We start from the raw sequence: 20,063 nt of genomic DNA, 5'->3' as shown, positions 1-20,063 counted from the left end.
CTCCTGGGAGCAGCCGAGCTTTTGTATACTATTGAAATTAAGTTGGTATTAACCCATTCTAGATTGTTTCAAGTTTAGATGTTGAAGTCCTAAGGCTAAAAAAAATAAAAGTAAAATTTCCCAAATGTAGTAAAAAAAAGAACAAACAAACAAACAAACAAAAAAAAAACAAGGGAATTAAATATCTATTCACAATAGAAAACAGTAATGGAAGAATAGAGAAACAAAAAAAGACATAAAACATATAGAAAACAAGTAGCATATTGGCAGACTTGAATCCTACTTTATTAATTATTGAAGGGAAATTGAGGAACGAGAGATGGGTAAGCGAGAAATGAAAGACGGAGACCAGGCAGAGATACACACGACAGTTCATTTGCCAGAGCTGACAAATAAAGGCCATCTCTCTATAATGGAGAGAGGCAAAACAGGCTTGGGTTCCAGGACTTTTATGAGGCAGGCTCAGGAATCAGTGCCGGGTGGGTCCTAATGCTGGCGGTTAAGGGTTGGGTGGTATGAGCATTTCTTAGAAACACCCCTTGGGCAGAAAAGAGAAACTTTTTTCCTTAAAATGGCAGCTGTCACTTACCATGGTCATCCAGATGCTAAGCAAGGACCTTATAATAAATGTAAATGGATTAAATATTTTAATCAAATGCAGTGGTTGGCAGGATAGATTTTTTTTTAAATGATCTATGTAATGTTTATAGTAGATCCACTTTAGAGTCAGAGATACATATCCTTAAAGTAAACAGATAAAAAAGATATATCATGCAAATTGTAAGAGAGCTGAAGTGGAGATAGGAATATTAGGCAAGATATACATCAAGAAAAAAAATTGTTACTAGATGTAAAAGAAAGTACATATTATGATGATGAGAAGACCAGTCCTTCAGGAAGACATTCCAGTTACAAACAAATATACAATTAACAATGGAGCCTCAAGATACATGGAAAACTGATGGAATTAAAGGGAACATCGATAATTCAATAAGAATTGTATTCGTTAGCTTTTCATTAGTGTGAACAAATTACCCGACAAGAACAACTTGAGGATGTTTTTCAAAATGGCGGAACAGAGGAAGTCAAAGCAGACGGGGGACTCAGGAAGCTGAATATAATAAAATAAGTAAGAAATCCCCAGTGGCACAGCTGCTGCCATAGCCAGGCAGAAGCACCAGCTAGATCAGTCCCTCCGCCAGCATAGTGGAGGAATAAGGGAATTAAAGGAACCTGCATTTTTGAGAGGCCCAAGACACTCTGGGTATGGAGCATTTAGAGGTCAAGGACATTGCCTGGCAAACCTGAAAGACAGGCTGCACAATACCCGTGCGTGGTTACAGAAGCTGCATCTCTCCAGACGCCGAGTGGAGAACAGAGGAGGGGAGCTTTTTGCAGCTGCTGTGCAGAGGCCGGCAGCTGAGGGGCCTGACCCCTGGCAAACCTCAGTTTGGCCCAAAATACAGGCCCAATAAACACACTGGACAACATAGAGTGTGCTATAGTGACCAGGAGAGGTTTACATAGGGGACAACTGGTCATGGAAACCCACCAGGGCCTACCCTTCCCCCTCCAATCCACTGCTTGCAGGACCAGCTGGGAGAGACACATCTGGCTGGGAACTCAGAAGGGAGGGGGCAGGAGAGATTGGAGACTAAACCCAGGACCAGGAAATGAGGGGTCTACAGGTGACCCTGGGGACTAAGAATTGGGTCCCCCATTCATGAGTGGAACCCAGGGGAGATCCCTGGGGTACAGTTTTCCAGTATGGACCACCAAGTACTGGGCCCTGGAGGTGCACTGATTTAAAATCTTCAGACCAATTGGCAGAGAGCCTGGAGCCTGCGGAAGCCTAAACCCTGCCACCTAAAACTGCTGAGAAGAGGAACTGAGAATCTTTTGAACTCCAACAGAAAGAATTCTTCAACTTTTCAAGATTTTTTTTTTAAACTCTTTTCTCTGTTTAATTATGACCTTAATGGTGCATAGACATTTATTCATATTCATATTTTTTCTCATTTCTAGCACTTTTGAAGTCAGTTATTTTTCATGGATTAGTTTTTTGTGAACTAGGATGTTTATTAATATATTTTAGTTTCCTTTGTATTCTTTTATTTTTACTTTTATCTTTTAAAATTTTTACTTTATATATATATATATTTTTTTCTCCTATTTCCCTTGATTCTCTTTTCTTCAGCCAACAGCCAATCTCTATTTTCTCTCTTTGACTCTTCCTTTAATTTTTTACTTCTTCTCTCTTTCTCCCTCATAATCATCACATCCTGTATCACTTCTGTTCTCTCCCTGTCCACCATTTGAAGTTATAAACCCTTTTGCAGTCTTGCTGTTTTTAATTGTAGACAATAACTGATAATGTCATTTCTGTTCATTGTGTTAATTAGAATTCTAGATGTCATAGTAGGAACTATTTGGTTTAATGTGGTATATCGTTTGCATTGGTTGTTGTTATTATTTGTCTCCCCCTAAACAGTGAGGTACTGGAGACCTTCAGGGACACTATAAGCCCACAGGGTAGAAACTCTACTGCCTCAGATCCAGACTGTTAGGTGGGTAGGCATACAAACAACATGAAAAAGCAAGGGAAGAAATCACCCCAAACAAACCAAGATACTTCAGTAACAGAATTCATCAACACCACAGTGGAAGAAATGTTAGAGAAACAGATTAGAAGGTACATAGTTAAACTGATCTGCGAAGTAAAGGATGGTATAAGAAATGAAATCAGAGGGAAAATACATGAAGTGAAAAATCACTTCAATAAAGAGGCAGAGATTTTGAGAAAAAAAAAAAACAAGCAGAAACCTTAGAAAGGAAGGAATCAATAAATCAAATTAAAAATTCAGTAGAAAGCATCACCAACAGACTAGACCACTTGGAAGACAGAACCTCAGTCAATGAAGACAAAATATATAATCTCGAAAATAGAGTTGACCACAGAGAGAAGATGTTGAGAAACCATGAACAGAACTTCCGAGAACTATGGAATAACGTAAAAAAGACCAAATTTAAGATTTATAGAGATAGATGAAGGTTTGGAGATATAAACCAAAGGAGTGCACAATCTTTTTAATGAAACAGCACCAGAAAATTACACAGATCTAAAGAATGAAATGGAAAATCAAATACAAGAGGCTTACAGAACCCCAAATGTACAAAACTACAACAGAGCCCCACCAAGGCATATTATAATGAAAATGCCTAGCATACAGTGTAAGAATAGAATTTTGAAGGCTGTGAGAGAAAAATATCAGATTACATTAGGGGGAAACCAATTCAGACCTCAGCTGATTTCTCAACCCAGGCCTTCAAAGCTGCAAGGTCCTAGAATAACATATACCAAGCTCTGAAAGAAAATGGACGCCAACCCAGAATCCTATATCCAGCAAAATTAAGCTTCAGATTTGAAGATGAAATAAAAACCTCCATGATAAACAAAAGTTAAAAGAATTTGCAACTAGGAAGCCTGCACTTCAGAACATTTTTAATAAAGTATTCCATGAAGATGAAGTAAAAAAAAAAAAAGTGAAATCAACAGAGGGAAGAACTACACTAAAGGAGTAGCCAATCAAAGGGGAAAGAAATTCAAATTAAAAACTAGAAATAAACCCAAATGATCGGGAATACAAGTCATATCTCAATAATAACCTTGAACTTAATGGTCTAAACTCATCAGTCAAAAGACCCAGACTGGCAGATTGGGTTACAAAATAAGATCCAACAATATGTTGTCTCCAAGAGACTCACCTCACAGTCCCAAGGTGAAAGGTTGGGAAAAAGACATATCACTCACATGGATCGCATAAACAAGCAGGGGTTTCTATCCTCATATCAGATAAAGCGGACTTTAAGCCAAAATTAATCTGAAGGGACAAAGAAGGACATTTCATACTGCTTAAGGGAGTTTTATATCAGCAAGACATAACAATTGTAAACATTTATGCCCCAAACAATGGAGCATCTACGTATATCAAATAAACCCTTCTCAATTTTAAGAATCAAATAGACCACAACATAGTAGTACTGGGTACCTTTAACATGCTTCTGTCACCACTGGATAGATCCTCCAAACAAAAACTAAATTCAGAAGCTATAGAAGTAAAAAATACAATTGATAATTTAGACTTAACAGACCTATGTAGAATATTTCATCCATCAATGACTGAATACACTTTCTTCTCAGCAGCACACGGATCCTTCTCTAACATAGACCATGTTATGTAAGCTATCACATATGTTGGCCTACAATTGTAATATTACCTAATATATTTTTAGAATCTGTAGGGTTATTTTGTCAGCTCCCTTTCCATTGTTATTAATTTTTGTGTTCTTGTTTTTTTTTTTAAACATGTATTCATTTTTTTAGGTGTAGATGGACACAACACAATGCCTTTATTTTTATGTGGTACTGAGGATCGAACCGGGTCCCGCCCGTGCTAGACGAGCGCTCTACTGCTGAGCCACAATCCCAGCCCCTGTGTTCTTGTTTTTTTCTTGATTAGACTTGGTGGATTTTTATCAAATTTTAGCTCATTTATTTCTTCTCTATTTCATATATTTCTGCTCATATATTTTTTCTTCCTACTACATAATTTGAAAATAATTTGATTGTTAATTTCTAGCTCCTTTCTGATACAAGCACTTTAAGTTCTAAATGTTTCTCTGAGTACTGTTACATCCCAGTGATCCTGGTATTTTAAGCTTTTATCATCCCTTACTTCAAAGCACTTTTTATTTACTTTTCTGTGCTTTCTTCCTTGCCCTCTGAGATATTTATAAGTGTGCCATTTAATTTTGAAATAGTTGACTTGTGGGAGTGGGGTTCTATATATCTTGATTGATTTCTAATGTGATAAATCATGAAGGAAACTGTGTGCATGATTTCAAATTAAAAAAAAAAAAGTAATGGAAATTGGGGGGGGGGGGTCGGGCGTCGCTCTGAGTGACCAGCATTTTCCTTCCCGTGATTCGTAGAGGCTCTGTCAGTCACTTTTGGAGCTATCTGGCTACATTCACCTCTTTCTGTGGACCCTTAAGGTCAAAGGAGCTGTCACAGGACCCCCCAAAGAAAAAGGTATTTCATGCAGCCCAGTTCCCCTGGAGTGACCCTGAATGTTTTTGTCGCCAGGAACGCGGCTGCAAATGTTTTTATATTGATTGTATTAGTTACCTACATGTCGAATCTGATCAAATTGCATCCTTCAAATATATGCATTATATTGTACTTCAATTTGACCTCAGTAGAGCTATGGGAATAAAAGAGAACAATTTAGAGGAGGAAAAGTTTATTTTGGGCTCACTGTTTCCCAAGATTCATTTCATGGTGAGCGTGCTCTGGGCCTGAGATGAGGCAGAACATCCCGGTGCAGGGGCACAGCAGGGGAAAATGCTCAGCTCGTGGCAGCCCCAGGAAAGAGAGACTGAGGAGCCAGGGAAAAGGTGTAGTCCCCAAAGGCACGCCCCCAGTGACCTGCATCCTCCTGCCATGCCCACCTGCCTACAGGTACCACCCAGTAGTCCATTCAAGTTATTAATCCAGTGAATGGATCACTGCTGAGATTACAGCTCTCATAATCTGATCATTTCACCTCTGAACATTCCTGCATTGCCGAGCACATGAGCTTTTCAAGGGATGATCCAGGATTCAACCATGACAATAACAGTTGGAAACTTCAACTGAAATCAGATGGTGATAGTTACGTAATTCTGTGAATATACTAAAAATCACTGAGTTTTACACTTTGAAAGGATAAATTTTATTATATGCAAATTGTATCTATCAATAAAGCTGTTATTTAAATGGGTCAATTGTGTTTACACATCAGAAGAATATTTTTTAAAGTTACTACTTAACAGAGCTGGGGATATAGCTCACTTGGTAGACTGCTTGCTTCGCCTGCACAACAAGGCCCTGGGTTCGAAAAAAAGTTACTACTTTATTTTTTACTTAACAAAAAAAGTACCTTAGATTAAATCTAACAAAAGTTGCACAAACCTTAAACATTTCACAATTTTACAAAACTTTTTAGAAACTTTATAAAAATTATATTCAGAAACTAATAAAGGTTTTTAATTTCTTCAACATAACTATTTCCTTTTTTTTTTTTTTTTAATCTTTTACATTTTGAGACAGATCTTTCTAACTTGCCCAGGCTGACCTTGAACTTGAGATCCTCCTGCCTCAGCCTCCCAAGTCTCTGGGATAACAGGTGTGGGCCACCTCAACCAGTGAGAAGGTAATTTCTTTAAAGTGGACCGGTAAACCTGTTCCCAGACTCTCCCACCTGCTACTAATTAAAATCTTACAGTATATTTCCTTTACTAATTTTTTTTCTTCATTAGTACTGGATGACTTAACAAGAAAAGGGAAAGTCTTTGATTTAAAACTGCCAGCTTCCAAAATTGATTCATTTAAACTATATTAAGCTATCATTTAGGAATCCTTCCTGTCACATAATAGAAAAAAAAAATACCTAAACAGCTGGATGAGATAACTTACTGAGATAACTTTCTATTCCACATGTTGTAGATTGCTGTATGTCTAGTGTATTACAGATAACACTATTGTTCTTGACACTTTTAGACGAGCCTGTTAGTCCTAGAGAAAATAAAAACTAGGTAAATATTAGAGGATAAATTCTGGAAAGGAGAAAACATTGCAAGGGAGATATTAAATCTTTATCATTTTATAGTATGTGTATTAAGTTTTACAAACAGATAAGTCAAATGAGTAATTTGGTTTTCTTTGGTAGTATAGAAGAGTACTGAAATTGATGATTGAAACAGGTATGATTATAAGCTTGAAGAAAAAGTACTATTACCTTTATTGAAAAAGATTTTGGTGTTTAGTTCAAATGGGGGTGAGTGTTTTAACTTAAAGTCTGTAAAACTTACGGGCAATACCATGCCTCTTAGATTGTTTTTCTACAATGTTCATAAAGGACAAGTAACATCGAGAAGGATTTAGTTACTTGTAATCTAAGTGTTCTGGGCTTTGTGGGAATGCCTTGTTATTGACCTCCTTGTTACCTACTGTTTTCCTTTCAAATCCTTCAGGTATTTGGAATTCATCTTTACGTACAATGTCAACGTCAAATGAAGGTCCAGTTGGATATACCCCCCCAGATGGAGGCTGGGGGTGGGCAGTGGTTGTTGGTGCTTTCATTTCTATCGGCTTCTCTTGTGCATTTGCCAAATCTATTTCTGTATTTTACAAAGAAATTGAAGGTCTATTTGATGCCAGCACCAGTGAAGTGTCGTGGATCTCCTCCATCATGTTTGCTGTCATGTATGGGGGCGGTGAGTACCACTGAGGCCTGCTCTTTTAACTACCAATAGGCAGGCAAAAGCTCTGTAGTGGGTGCTTTCTGTTCCTGGTGCCCTTATCAGTGAGGTATTCGAAAGGTTGTTCTTGAACCTAGGTGATTAGAATCGCATTTTTCCTTCTTTATATCAGAAGGTTATATAGCAACTATATGTTCCTCTTAGGTTAACTATGACCAAAACTGGTGTTATATAAAGGATAACGTTATTTTTAAATGTGTTTTCTGGCTGGCCATGGTGATTACATTAAGTCTGTAATCCCAGCAACTCAGGAAACTGAGGCAGGAGAATTGCAAGTTTAAGGCCAGCCTCAGCAAGTTAGACCAAAGCAACTCAGCAATACCCTATTTCAAAATTAAAAAAAATAAAAAGGTCTGGGAATGTAGCTCAGTGGTAAAATGCCCCGGTTCAATCCCCAATGTGAAATAAAATAATAATAATAATAATAATAATAATAATAATGATGATGCATTTTCTGGGCTGGGGTGCAGCTCAGTGATAGAGTGCTTGCTTAGCATGCACCAGGCCCTGGGTTTAATCTCCAGTACCACAGGGAGGGGAAAAAAGTGTTTTCTGCTTTTGCTGATATATACAAAGGCAATTGATTTTTGTATTTTCATTGTATATCCCGTAAGCTTGCTCAATTCTTGTTGTTTCCATTAATTTATTGGTAGAGTCTGTCAAAATTTTTGGATATTCAAAATATCTTCCACAAATAATGATAGTTTGGTTTCTTCCTTTCCTTATCCCTATTTTCCCCTGTCTTACTGAGCTGGCTTGGACTTCCAGTATAATGCTGAAGAAAAGTAGTGATGGTAGGCATTCTTGTTTTGTAGTTCTGTTATCGTTGTTTTCTGTGAGAAACAAAACACATTAGCTGGTGATTTGTTCCTACTGACAGTTGTCTTCATGTCTACGCTCCAGATACCTATCTACAAATTAAGAACAGAGAAAACTTGCTACAGTTACAATGAAAATGTTCTAAACACATGAAGATCCCTACAGACTTAGAATCAGGGAATGTGCAGCCCGTTCTACCTTAGGAGAGGTGGAGTGAGGGCTTTTCTACTTGCGATGAATCCATCTAATATGTTCTAGAAACACAGAAGATGTACAATCAATGCTGCTGTTTTTTTCCACTACACAAATCAATGAACCTGCAATAATGATGGAAAGCAGCTTTTTACCCGGCTTTGTGTTTTCTCTGTTTGTTGTGGGGATGGGGGTTTTGTCTTGACGCCTATCTTGTCAGTAATGCCTCGTGTGGACGCAGAAGTGGGGGGTGGGTTTCTCTGCATTGCTAAGTTGCCTGTTCTCCCCCAGGTCCCATCAGCAGTATCCTGGTGAATAAGTACGGCAGCCGTCTAGTCATGATGGCTGGTGGCTGCTTGTCTGGCTTTGGCTTGGTTGCGGCTTCTTTCTGTAACACCGTTCAGGAGCTTTACTTGTGTATTGGAGTTATTGGAGGTGAGGTGCTCCTGGTTTATTTTCAAACGTTAATTTTTTTTTTTTTTGGTGGACTGTTGGTAGCATTGATCTGCCAATTCTTTGGAGAAATAAAATGTCTTCATTAGAAAAATGACTGTTATTTTTAAGAGCTTTAGATATGTTAATTTAAGAGTGCCAGAAAAGCAAACTTTTAAAGACAGTTAGCACTTAATTGGCATTAACGTTTGTTAAATGAATGAGTTGAAAATTTTTTGTCCCACTTCCCTTTCTTCTTTTCCTCCCTCACTCCCTCTCTTCCTTTCTTCCATCTAAAGGAAGGTAGCAGTAAAGGACGTGGTGCCCTCAGTTATTCAAAGAGCAGTCATCAGCTATTCCCAGGCATCACAAACCCCAGACTACCCGAGACGGAATTGGCTCAAAGTGGACTGAGGGGGAACATCAGATACAAAGAGCAGATTTTCTGGTAGAGAAGCCAGGTACATTTTCAAGGAGTAAAGCGCATGACAGGAGCACTCTCCCTCCCCTCACCCCCTGCCCTTTTAAAAAAATTTTTTGGTGCTGGATTGAACCCAGAGGCACTTTACCACTGAGTTACATCTTCAGTCCTCTTTGATTTCTAATTTTTTTTATTTTGAGACAGGTCCTCCTGCCTTAGCCTCTGAGTCATTGGGATTACAAGCATCGTTTCTTAATAATTATTTTCATGAAGATATATAGGAAACTATCATAATAATACCGAGGCAGAAAGATTTCATGTTCAAAGCCAGCCTCAGCAACTTAGTGAGACCCTGTCTCCAAATAAAAAAAATAAGAAGGGCTGGGCATGTGGCTCAGTAGTTAAGTATCCCTGGGTTCAATACCTGGGACCTATATACATACATATATATATATTTTTAAAGTATTTTTTGTGTGTATATATACTGTTTATTCATTGAAAAAATGTCAACAACCTAATGCTCATTAACCAGAGAATGGTGAATGAATTATGGTACCATTCAATGGAAAAATAACATCAGCGAAAATTTTCTGAGACGTGGAAGTATGGGCATGTGCATGATATATTAAGTTAAAAAACTTGATAACAGGCTGAGGGTGTAGCTCAGTGGTAGAGCACTAGCCTGGCCAAAAAAAAAAAAAAGGGGTTACATCTCGGTTCTATTCTTGGGCTTTCTGCTTATTTTCATTGATTTGTTCTTCTATTTTTTGATACACTGTTCTAATTATTATAACTGTGTAACATATTCATTCTTTTACATTGGTCCCCCCAATTACTTATCTTTTTCAAATATTTATGATGTATTCATTCTCCAGGAATATTTCATGGGCATTTTACCTCATTTGAAAAATAAAATACATGGCCATTTTCATAGAAATTGCCTTCAGTTAATGAATTGATTGTGGTAGTACTGGCATTTCTGACACTGTTGTATTTTTACCATCCAAAAATATTTTCATTTACTGTCTTACTTTCTGAACTCATAATACTCATTTTTTTCCTTTTTGTTTTCAATCCCCTGTTCCTCAAGAAAGCTAAGATTATGAAGCTAAATACAGATCCTACATTTATTTTTTTAATATTTCTTTTTTAGTTGTAGGTGTATATAGTACCTTTATTTTATTTTTATGTGGTGCTGAGGATCGAACCCCGTGCCTCAGGCGTGCTAGGAGAATGCTCTACCACTGAGCCCCAGCCCCAGCCCCAGGATTTTTTATTATTCTTTTGGTTGCTAGAATAAAAATAATAATAATTTTAATGTTATAACTCTGGTATTTGCTACATAAAGACACTTAGGTCTATATTTATTTGACAACAGTGGACCTCATGATCTATTAATTATAATAGCCTCTCTCATAATGATGGCAATTTTGTCATTTTCGTTCAATTTCTTTGTCTAGTTAATTAATAACAAGTGTTTCTGACGTTAATTATAGTATGTAATACTGTCATTTTCCCCCTCCCTCCAGGTCTTGGATTTGCTTTCAACTTGAATCCAGCTCTGACCATGATTGGCACGTATTTCTATAAGAAGCGACCCTTGGCCAACGGACTGACCATGGCGGGCAGCCCTGTGCTCCTCGCAGTCCTGGCCTCCCTCAATCAGACTCTCTTTGATAGCTTTGGTTGTAAAGGAAGCTTCCTAATTCTTGGGGGCCTCCTACTAAACTGCTGTGTGTCTGGAGCCCTGATGCGACCCATAGGACCCAAACTAACACAGGCAGAGACAGTTAAGTGTACAGAATCCCTTCCGGAAGCTGGAAAATCTAATGCACACAAAGTTGCAGGTGATGCCAATGGAAAATGTAATGGTGGGAACGATAAAGAGGAGAAAAGATCCGTCTTCCCAGTAGTTAACCAATTCCTGAGCTTGTCCCTCTTCACCCACAGAGGCTTTGTTCTGTACCTCTCTGGAAACGTGATAATGGTCTTTGGACTGGCTGCACCGTTAGTCTTTCTTAGTAGTTACGCGAAGAGTCAGCACTATGCTAGTGAGAAGCCTGCCTTCCTTCTCTCCATTCTGTCTTTGGTCGATATTATAGCCAGACCTTCCATGGGACTGATAGCCAACACCAAGTGGATAAGACCACGAATCCAGTATTTCTTTGCTGCTGCGATTTTGGCAAATGGAGTGTGTCATATGGTACTGCCTTTTTCTACCAGCTACGTTGGGTTCTGTGTCTATGCAGGATGCTTAGGATTTGCCTTTGGGTGGCTCAGCTCTGTATTGTTTGAAACACTGATGGACCTCGTTGGACCGCAGAAGTTCTCCAGTGCCATGGGATTGGTGACCATTGTGGAATGCTGTCCTGTCCTCCTGGGGCCACCACTGTTAGGTATAGTATGTTTCCCTACCTCTATGATCCCGCTATCATAAAACAAGATTGGGACCGTGATAGAAAGCAGAGATTAGGGGCTGGGATTGTGGCTCAGCACCACATAAAAATAAAGGCGTTGGGTTGTGTCCATCTACACCTAAAAAATAAATATTTTTTAAAAAGCAGAGATTAGTGAGCTGTTTGGTAGCACAGAGCAAGCCTTTCTCACTTCTGTACCCTGAGTGCTGGCACATTACTTGACACAGGTGATTGCTCAAATACTTACCGAATCAAAGTAAATTGAACCATCAAGCTGAAAGGAGAATTAAAAAAAAAAAACTATTATAAACTTCAATATTTGTAAAAGTATTTCTGGTCACAAAATGAACACGCTTATTGTAGAAAAATGTGTAATGTACCTTTCCACCCTTAAAATATACTAATAGCGTTTTCATTTTAATCATGACATTTATCTCAGTGCTGCTATTCAAAATAATAATAATAGGTATCAGGCGAGGGTTCACAGTGTACCAGACTGTTTTCGTCACTTTATATGCCCTGTCATATTTCACAAGTCTATGAGGTAGAACTGTTACTGTCCCACTTTATAAGTGAAGAAATATAGGCTTCTAAAAATGAAATAATCTGTCTGAGATCTTGCATTCAGCAAAGGGCTACAAAACTTAATAGATTATTCCATAAGAAGAGCAAATTCTTTACATTTAGAAATTATTACTTAATACTAAACACAAGAATAATTTGGCTCTCCTCTGGACTGATTCATGCTTTTGAGATTATGCATGAAGGAGAAAGGAGGGATCCCCACACAGAGGCCAACTGCTGACTTCAAAACTTCCCCTCGGTTACTTTTCCTCTACTCAGTGAGCTTCACGAATCCTATCAGTTTTTACCTCCAAATCCTTCCTATTCTGCCCATTTTTCTCCGTCACTACTACCGCCCTTACCTAAACACCTGTTTCCTGTTCTGGCTGACCCTAATGGTGACCTCGTAACTGGTCCTCCTGTACCTGCGCCAGCTGTCCTGAAGTCTCTTACACCTCTTCCACTCTTAGGGTGAGGATAAAATTTCCTGATGTGACTTACAAGGCTCTGCCTGGCCTGGCCTGGCCTGACCCGTCTCTCCAGCCTCATTTCTTAGCACCAGCTCTTTGCTCTCTGCTCCAGTAGCCCAGCCCTTCTTCCCAGCTCACATGACATGCTTCTTTCTTCCTACCCCCGTGCCTTTGCACTTGCTGTTCCGCCTGGATCCTCTCCTTACCCCCTACTCCTGAGGATCTCTGTCCTCCTGCCAATCTCAGCTCAGTGGACTCAAGGGAGGAAGACTTCCTCTCCCTACCTGCCAGTTCCAGTCCTCCATTTTCTACTTCCAAAACCCTCCCTGTAGCGCTTGTCACGTTTGTGTGATTATCTGAACAACATCTCTTCTCCATTCAGCTGTGGGTGGTAAGGCCCTTGCTCACCCTCATCTGCAGCGCTGAGTGAAGCCAGTGTCTGGGCAGTGATGGAGGCTCAGTGACAGTTGCTGAATGAGTGATGCCCTGAGTTAGGAAGCCATATGGGGGTCACATTTGAATTGGTTCTATTAAGTGCAGAGTAGGGCTTTCCAGAGTTTATTTCTACAGATACTGATAAACTGTAACCATAACGAGAGGTTTAGAAACGCCAAGTTCAATGGATCTCTTTACTACCAGACTTGACAGAGCCTTAAAGATAAAAGGAAGTGATACGCCACCCTGATTTTTTGACCTTTGAAACATTGGGCTCCCCCGTTGCACAGTAGTCACAGGTATAGACCCAGGAGTCAGAAATCCCAGGTTAAAGCCACACGGTTTCATTTACTAGCTTTGTGACCCTGGACAGGTTACCTATGTCTCTGTACTTCAGTTGTACTATACAATGAGGATGACCGTTGAATGTGCCTGTCGTGGTCTTTGGAAATGCTGCTAGAGAAAGAGCACTGGCCTCTGGTAACTGGAATAGCTGTGTGTCCCCGGACAAGAGTCCCAGACCTCTTCTGAGCAACACTTTTTACATTACGTACTGAGGGGATTGATTGTAGGTAATCTCCAATTCGAATCTGCCAAGAACTGATGATTTTCCAAGTTTCTGAAAATAACAGAGTATGCAAGGGCACCCAAAATCAGTGAAAAAAATGACATAAATAGAAGATAAGGTTATTTTTAGCAACTCCTTTTGATACCGATTGGGCATTTGCGGGCTTTGAAGACTGGATCAACATCTTTCTGAGTGGATCCTTACACTTTGGGAAAGGGTATCCCTGTTTACCCACATACTTTGTTTTTTTACATCTTTAGGTCATCTCAATGACATGTACGGAGACTACAAATATACGTACTGGTCATGTGGTGTGATCCTGATGATTGCCAGTGTCTTTCTCTTCATTGGTATGGGCATCCATTATCGACTTGTGGCCAAAGAGGAGAAAGAAGAGAGAATCAGAAAAAGCAAGATCCAGAGGGGGAAGCCAAAGGAGTCCCTACAGAATAACATAGAGTAGAGAGGCCCTGGGGAGAAGCGTCCCGTCGGAAACCACGGATAGTCAGAGGAGCTTTTGGCCAAAGATACTGGAAAACATTCTACTGAACCATGTTCACCCAGTGATGCTTAACGTGGACAGCAGATACCTTTGTGGAAACAGCCAGGTGTTTATTGATGAAACTGTACTTCATCCTTTGTAGCAGTCCAAAATAAACATCACATCCTTTGAGGTCTGGGGATTTGCAGACGATGGGGGAAGGAAATTGCTTTTATTTGAAGTCAGATGGATTAAGGGATACTTTACATATGGCTGAACACCTCATCATTTCTAGGGGTGTGGGGAATTGAACCCAGGGCCTTGCATATGGCAGACAAGCACATCACCAGCCCTACCGTTCCATTTTTTAAGGACGCAGTTTGATGAGTTTTGACAAAAATCTTTAGTCAAATAAGTACGACCCCAGTTTAGAACATTTCAAAGACCTCCCCAATACTTCGCTCCTGTCTTTTGCTGTCAAACCTGCCCCTCACCCCTAATCCCTGTCAGCCATTGACCTGATTTCTGTCCCTTAAGTTTCACCTTTTCCCAAATGGAATTAACGGAATCATATAGTAGGTAGTTGTGGCATAACAGGAAATAAATGTTTGGCCTTTATCTCCAGTTGCGGGCACACAGCTCCTAAAATCCTTGGAATCCCTGGAGTGGTAAGAGTGCCTTTTGCATCTAGGGACAGGATTTGTGGCTGGGACCTGTGGAAACCTTCAGGATGAGGGCTGATCCCCAGAAAGACCAAGGAGTGACGAGAGGGTCAGATTTCCAACTCCTTCATAAAAATCCCTAAACAACAGTCCTAGCTTGGGGGACACACTGAGGGGCCAAGAAGGTGTGCCTGGGGAGGTCCCCCATACCTGTCCAGGGCATCTCTTCTGGCTGTTCCTGAGTCATATGCTTTATAATAAATCAGTAAGCAAAAGTGAAGGGTTTCCTTGAATTCCGTGAGCTGTTTCAGAAAATCATCAAGCTTGAAGAGGGGGTCATGGAAACCCCTAGTTTATTACCAGCCGATCAACTACAGGGTCAGCCTTGTGAACGGTCCGAAGTGAGGGAGTCTCATGGGACTGAACCTTCAAATCTGTGGAGTCTGACACTAATTCCTCCCACTAGTAGAATGGTAGTGCCCCATTGTGCATACATGCCACATTTTTTTTATCCATTCACCCACTGAAGGACATCTAGGTTGGCTCCACAGTTTAGCTATTGTGAATTGTGCTGCTATAAACATTGATGTGGCTGTGTCCCTGTAGTGTGCTGTTTTTAGGTCCTTTGGGTATAGTCCGAGAAGAGGAATAGCTGGGTCAAATGGTGGCTCCATTCCCAGCTTTCCAAGGAATCTCCATACTGCTCTCCAAATTGGCTGCACCAATTTGCAGTCCCACCAGCAGTGTATGAGTGTACCTTTTTCCCCACATCCTCACCAACACTTGTTGTTGTTTGTCTTCATAATAGCTGCCATTCTTACTGGGGTGAGATGGTATCTTAGAGTAGTTTTGATTTGCATTTCTCTGATTGCTAGAGATGATGGGCATTTTTTCGTATATTTGTTGATTGATGGTATGTCCTAATTTGATGTGAAGATACTTTATATACAGAGTTACAAAAAAATTGTGCTGTGAATAGATAATTATGAATGTAATGCACTCTACTGTTGTCATGTAGGTAAGAAATAAATTAAAAACAACAACAACAAAAGAATTGTAGTGCCCCATAGTTGATGTCTGCAGAGTTGGAGCAATGATTGTTGCTGTGGAACAAACTTACAACATGGTGTCAGAAGTGTGACTGAAAACAATTCAGAGTAGCCTCCTGTGTCTCTCACACAGCATCATGTTGTGTGATTCATCTTTGTTGTTACATTTATCAGCAATCCAGTCCTTTTTATTGCTGAGTAGTGTTCCTTTGCATGGATATAATTTGTACATCTGTTCACCAGTTGATGGACATTTGAGTGATTTCCACTTTCTATCCATTTTGCTATAAACATTTAAGAGATCTATGTGTAGATATAGGCTTTTATATCCCTTGGGTAAATATTGGGATTGGGATTGCTGGGATGTATGGCAAATTTATGTTTAACTTTACAAGAAACTGAAGTGATTTTCTAAGCAGTTGGTAACATATGGAATTCTAGATGTTCTGCATTCTTGTCAGCAGATGAATTTCTAATTCTAATTAGAAATTCTAATTCTGTTATTATTAGTACCAGTAGGTGTATAATTGTTTGTTTATATGTTTTTCTGGTACCAGGGATTGAACCTAGGGGCGCTTAACCACTGAGCCACATCCCAGCCCTTTTTTGTATTTTATTTAGAGACAGGGTCTCACTGAGTTGCTTAGGGCCTCACTAAGTTCCTGAGGCTGCCTTTGAACCTACAATCCTCCTGTCTCAGACTCCCGAGTTGCTGGCATTACAGGCTTGTGCCATTGTGCCTGGCTGACATATGGTTTTGATATATTTTTCCCTGATTACTAATTTTATTGTAATTGTCACTTGTATATTAGCTAGGCTTTGTTTTTTTAATGCTAATATTCAATGAAGTCTTAAGATATTAAGTGTCTTGAGTTTTTTATCTTTCAACCCCTTTGGGTGACCTTTTTTGGGCATATCTGACAGTGAAACGAATAATATATTTAAAAATCCTGGGCTGGGATTGTGGCTCAGCAGTAGGGCGCTTCCTAGCGCATGCGAGGCCCTGGGTTGATCCTCAGCACCACATAAAGATAAATAAATTTTTTAAAAAAGGTTAAAAGAAAAGTGAAACAATAAATTTTTAAAAATCCTTAGGTGTTTGGAAATGAACTTAAGTAGATGGTTATGAAGTCTCACAGCAAGGAAAAAAACATTTTATCAGTAGGATACAATGTTAAATAAGAAAAAAAACAGAACAACTAGTTAGATCATAGATACACTCTCAGGGTGAAAAGGGGAAGGTAATACCCACAAAATCCCACCCATACTCGTGTTGGTATGATGACTTTTCTCCTACATTCCATTTTTCCATAATGTGAATATGATTGTTACTTTGTCACTAATATTGGAGGGAAAATGAATAGGTTTGAGATAGAAGACTTCTGGAAAGAAACAGTTGTCTCCCAAGAAAACGAAGCTGGTGATGATTACAAGCAGGTTATTATTATTATTATTTTTTCTGCTTCTCCAAGGGCTGCACTCTGGTCAAAGGGGATTTAGTGTGATGTGGCCTCCAGCCCAATGGTTTCCAGTTGTGGTCTTTTAGGGGCTGGACCACACGGTGGAGCACAGAGCCCCAGGCCACCTGGGCCAGCTGCCAGGGCTCCTTCCTGCAGGCAGGTGTCTTGGAGACAACATTCCTGCGGTTCCTCTTCTGAGCATCAGCTGCAAGTAAATGTTGAACTCAGGAAGCCAGAGGTTCAGCATCCCGCCACCCCAGAGGGTTGTGGTTGTTCTGGGGCATTCTCTTTCTGAGCTCAGCTTCAGAAAACAAGACACTAGCCAGGTATGGTAAGTAGCACACGCCTGTAATCCCAGCAGTTCAGGAGGCTGAGGCAGGAGGATCATGAGTTCAAAACCAGCCTCAGCAAATCAGTGAGACCCTGTCTCTAAATAAAATATAAAAAGGGCTGGGGATGTGGCTCGGTGGTGAAGCCCCTCTGGGTTCAATCCCCAGTATAAACAAACAAACAAAAAACCCAACAATACACTGTCACAAAAAGACAGAGTGGTGTTGGCTGACACATGTTTCTGTATATTCGTTAATGGATATTATTGGCACCATGTGCTGTTCCAAGCACTGTTCTAGGCAGTGAGGATTCAGTACCAGCCAACCCTGTCTGTTGCATGGACTTTACCTTCTACGAGGGGAAGACAGGCAATGAGTGGTTGGTTAGCAAACAGATACAGAGTTAGTCTTTATCAATATTTCATCCGGATGCTATCCCGGGGAGCATCTTCTATGTGCCTGACTCGATGCCCGGAAAGATATAGGAGTGAGTAATTGAAGTTCCCAGAGCCTGGAGCTATTGGCCTCATAGGTGCAACTATGCAGGAAGTTCTGTGATTCACCAGCACATGAAGAGTCAGCCCAGCCAACCTTGGGAGGCTAAAACCGTCTAGTACCTTCTTGAGCAAATCAGCTACCTTCTCACTGATAAAATAAGCACAATATGACTGTGAAGATTAACTACACACGTTCACAGCTATTGTTTTCAAGGAGTTTCGATGACATTTTAGTCTGCTCACATCCTGCAGGGCAGGGAAGGAAGCATCTGGAAGTTTCATTATTAACCAGAGCAACAATGAAGTAAGAACTGCTGGTAATGATTACTTAACTCTTCAGTTTACAAAGCCCTTGAACGTGCCATTTCATCTCATCTATGCAAACCCTGGGAGGTGGAAGCGATCCAACACAATGACCCTGCTAAATGCAATGTGGTGTCCTAGATTGGATCCTGGAAATGAAAGAGGATATTAGTGGAAAAGCTGACCTGTGGTTTAATTAATAGGATCGTATCAATGTTAATTTCTTAGTTTTGACAAAATTACCACGGTTATGTAAGATTTGCATGAAAGAAAGCCGGGTGAAAAGTTGACTAAGGATCTCCCTGGACTATCTTCACAACTTTTCTGTAAATCAGAAATTTTAAAGAAGCAAACAGCAAAGCACAGCACTGACTCCTGGAGGAGGTCTCATGCTAGCAGGGCGTCCCTCCAGTGAGGAGAGTGAGAAACGAGCACATTCCCGTTTAGTGGCTAGAGCTCAAGTTTGTGCTGGAGGGAAGCTCTGAAGCAAAAAGACTGAATTCTGGGAGATTTTGAAAGGTGAAAATGGCCAAGCCAATCACCAGCCCTGAATCTAATGATTCCCTGTTCTCAACAAATTCACACAACTTTCCAGCAGATTTGAGATTTCCCACTATGGGAGTGTAGATTTCCTTTACTAATATGCTTTGCTGTCCCAAGAACTGAGTGTCATTTGCTGGCTCTAGCTGGATCCCAGGAGGAAGTAGCCATTAAGAAGCTAGGAGGAGCTGGGCTGTATGGTGCACGCCTGTCATCTTAGCTGCTAGGGAGGCTGAGGCAGGAAGATCACGAGTTCAAAGCCAGCCTCAGCAACTTCGAGATGATAAGCAACTCACTGAGACCCTGTCTCTAATAAAATACAAAATAGGGCTGGGGATGTGGCTCAGTGGTTGAGTGTCCCTGAATTCAGTCCCTGATACCCTCCCCGCAAATAAGAAGGAGCAGCTAGGAGGGAGCTGGGTCCAGTGGCACATACCTGTAAACCCAGTGATTTGAGAGGCTGAGGCAGGAGGATGTCAAGTTGGAGGCCAGCCGGGGCAACTTGGCAAGACTCTGTCTCAAAACAAGAAATAAAAGAGGTCGGGGGTGTAGCTCAGTGGTAAAGTGCAGCTGGGTTCAATCCAAAGAAAGAAAGAGAGAAGGCAAGCTAGCAATCAGGAAAGGAAGTGGGCTGTCCACAGAGGAGAGAAGCTTCCTTCAATCTCTGTGTTTTTCTTCTCTGTGCCCTCCCAGCCCCACTTTTTTGTTAAGTGAAAGAGCCTGGTTGCTTTTCTGAGCATAGTTCTGAATGTTTTTCACATGAGAAGCTCTGTAGACATTTTGTAACAACTATGGCCCCAGTCCTGGGACAGGGAACATTCTAGCATCTAGTTTCTCAAATGCTAATGGTAAGCGCAAGCCAAGGAAGACTTGGGCCCAAGGCTAAGTTTTCTGAGCCAGAAGCTTTGGCAGGTTCCTAAACTCCTCCATCTCTGCACCTGCCCCCACCCCCCTTCTCCTGCCCACCCACGCCTGGCCTTGTTCCCTGCTACAGTCTTCGTCAGGCCCTCACGCCACCACCAGGATCCTGATGACACCCCCCTCCTCCTCAGTCCTCACTTC

The 20,063-nt window shown here is 40.6% G+C and overlaps 1 protein-coding gene across 2 annotated transcripts; it reads left to right on the top strand.

The window, feature by feature from the left end:
- The first annotated feature begins 6,145 nt into the window (after nucleotides 1–6,145).
- LOC107156097 (monocarboxylate transporter 1-like) lies at nucleotides 6,146–15,427 on the top strand. 2 transcript variants are annotated; one of them, XM_048814602.1, is made up of 5 exons: nucleotides 6,146–6,254; nucleotides 7,075–7,317; nucleotides 8,665–8,808; nucleotides 10,756–11,622; nucleotides 13,941–15,427. In XM_048814602.1, the coding sequence occupies exons 2-5, from the start codon at nucleotides 7,101–7,103 to the stop codon at nucleotides 14,141–14,143; spliced, it is 1,431 nt and encodes a 476-aa protein (XP_048670559.1). In that variant the 5' UTR covers nucleotides 6,146–6,254; nucleotides 7,075–7,100; the 3' UTR covers nucleotides 14,144–15,427. The 2 variants fall into 2 exon arrangements, with proteins under 2 accessions (XP_048670559.1, XP_015357630.1); XM_015502144.2 differs by lacking the exon at nucleotides 6,146–6,254 and having other exon boundaries at nucleotides 6,933–7,317.
- The last annotated feature ends 4,636 nt before the right edge of the window (nucleotides 15,428–20,063 follow it).

The sequence above is a fragment of the Marmota marmota genome, unplaced genomic scaffold (assembly GCF_001458135.2).
Source record: "Marmota marmota marmota unplaced genomic scaffold, marMar, whole genome shotgun sequence".
Lineage (NCBI taxonomy): Eukaryota > Metazoa > Chordata > Mammalia > Rodentia > Sciuridae > Marmota > Marmota marmota.
This window is presented reverse-complemented; position numbering and strand designations above follow the sequence as displayed.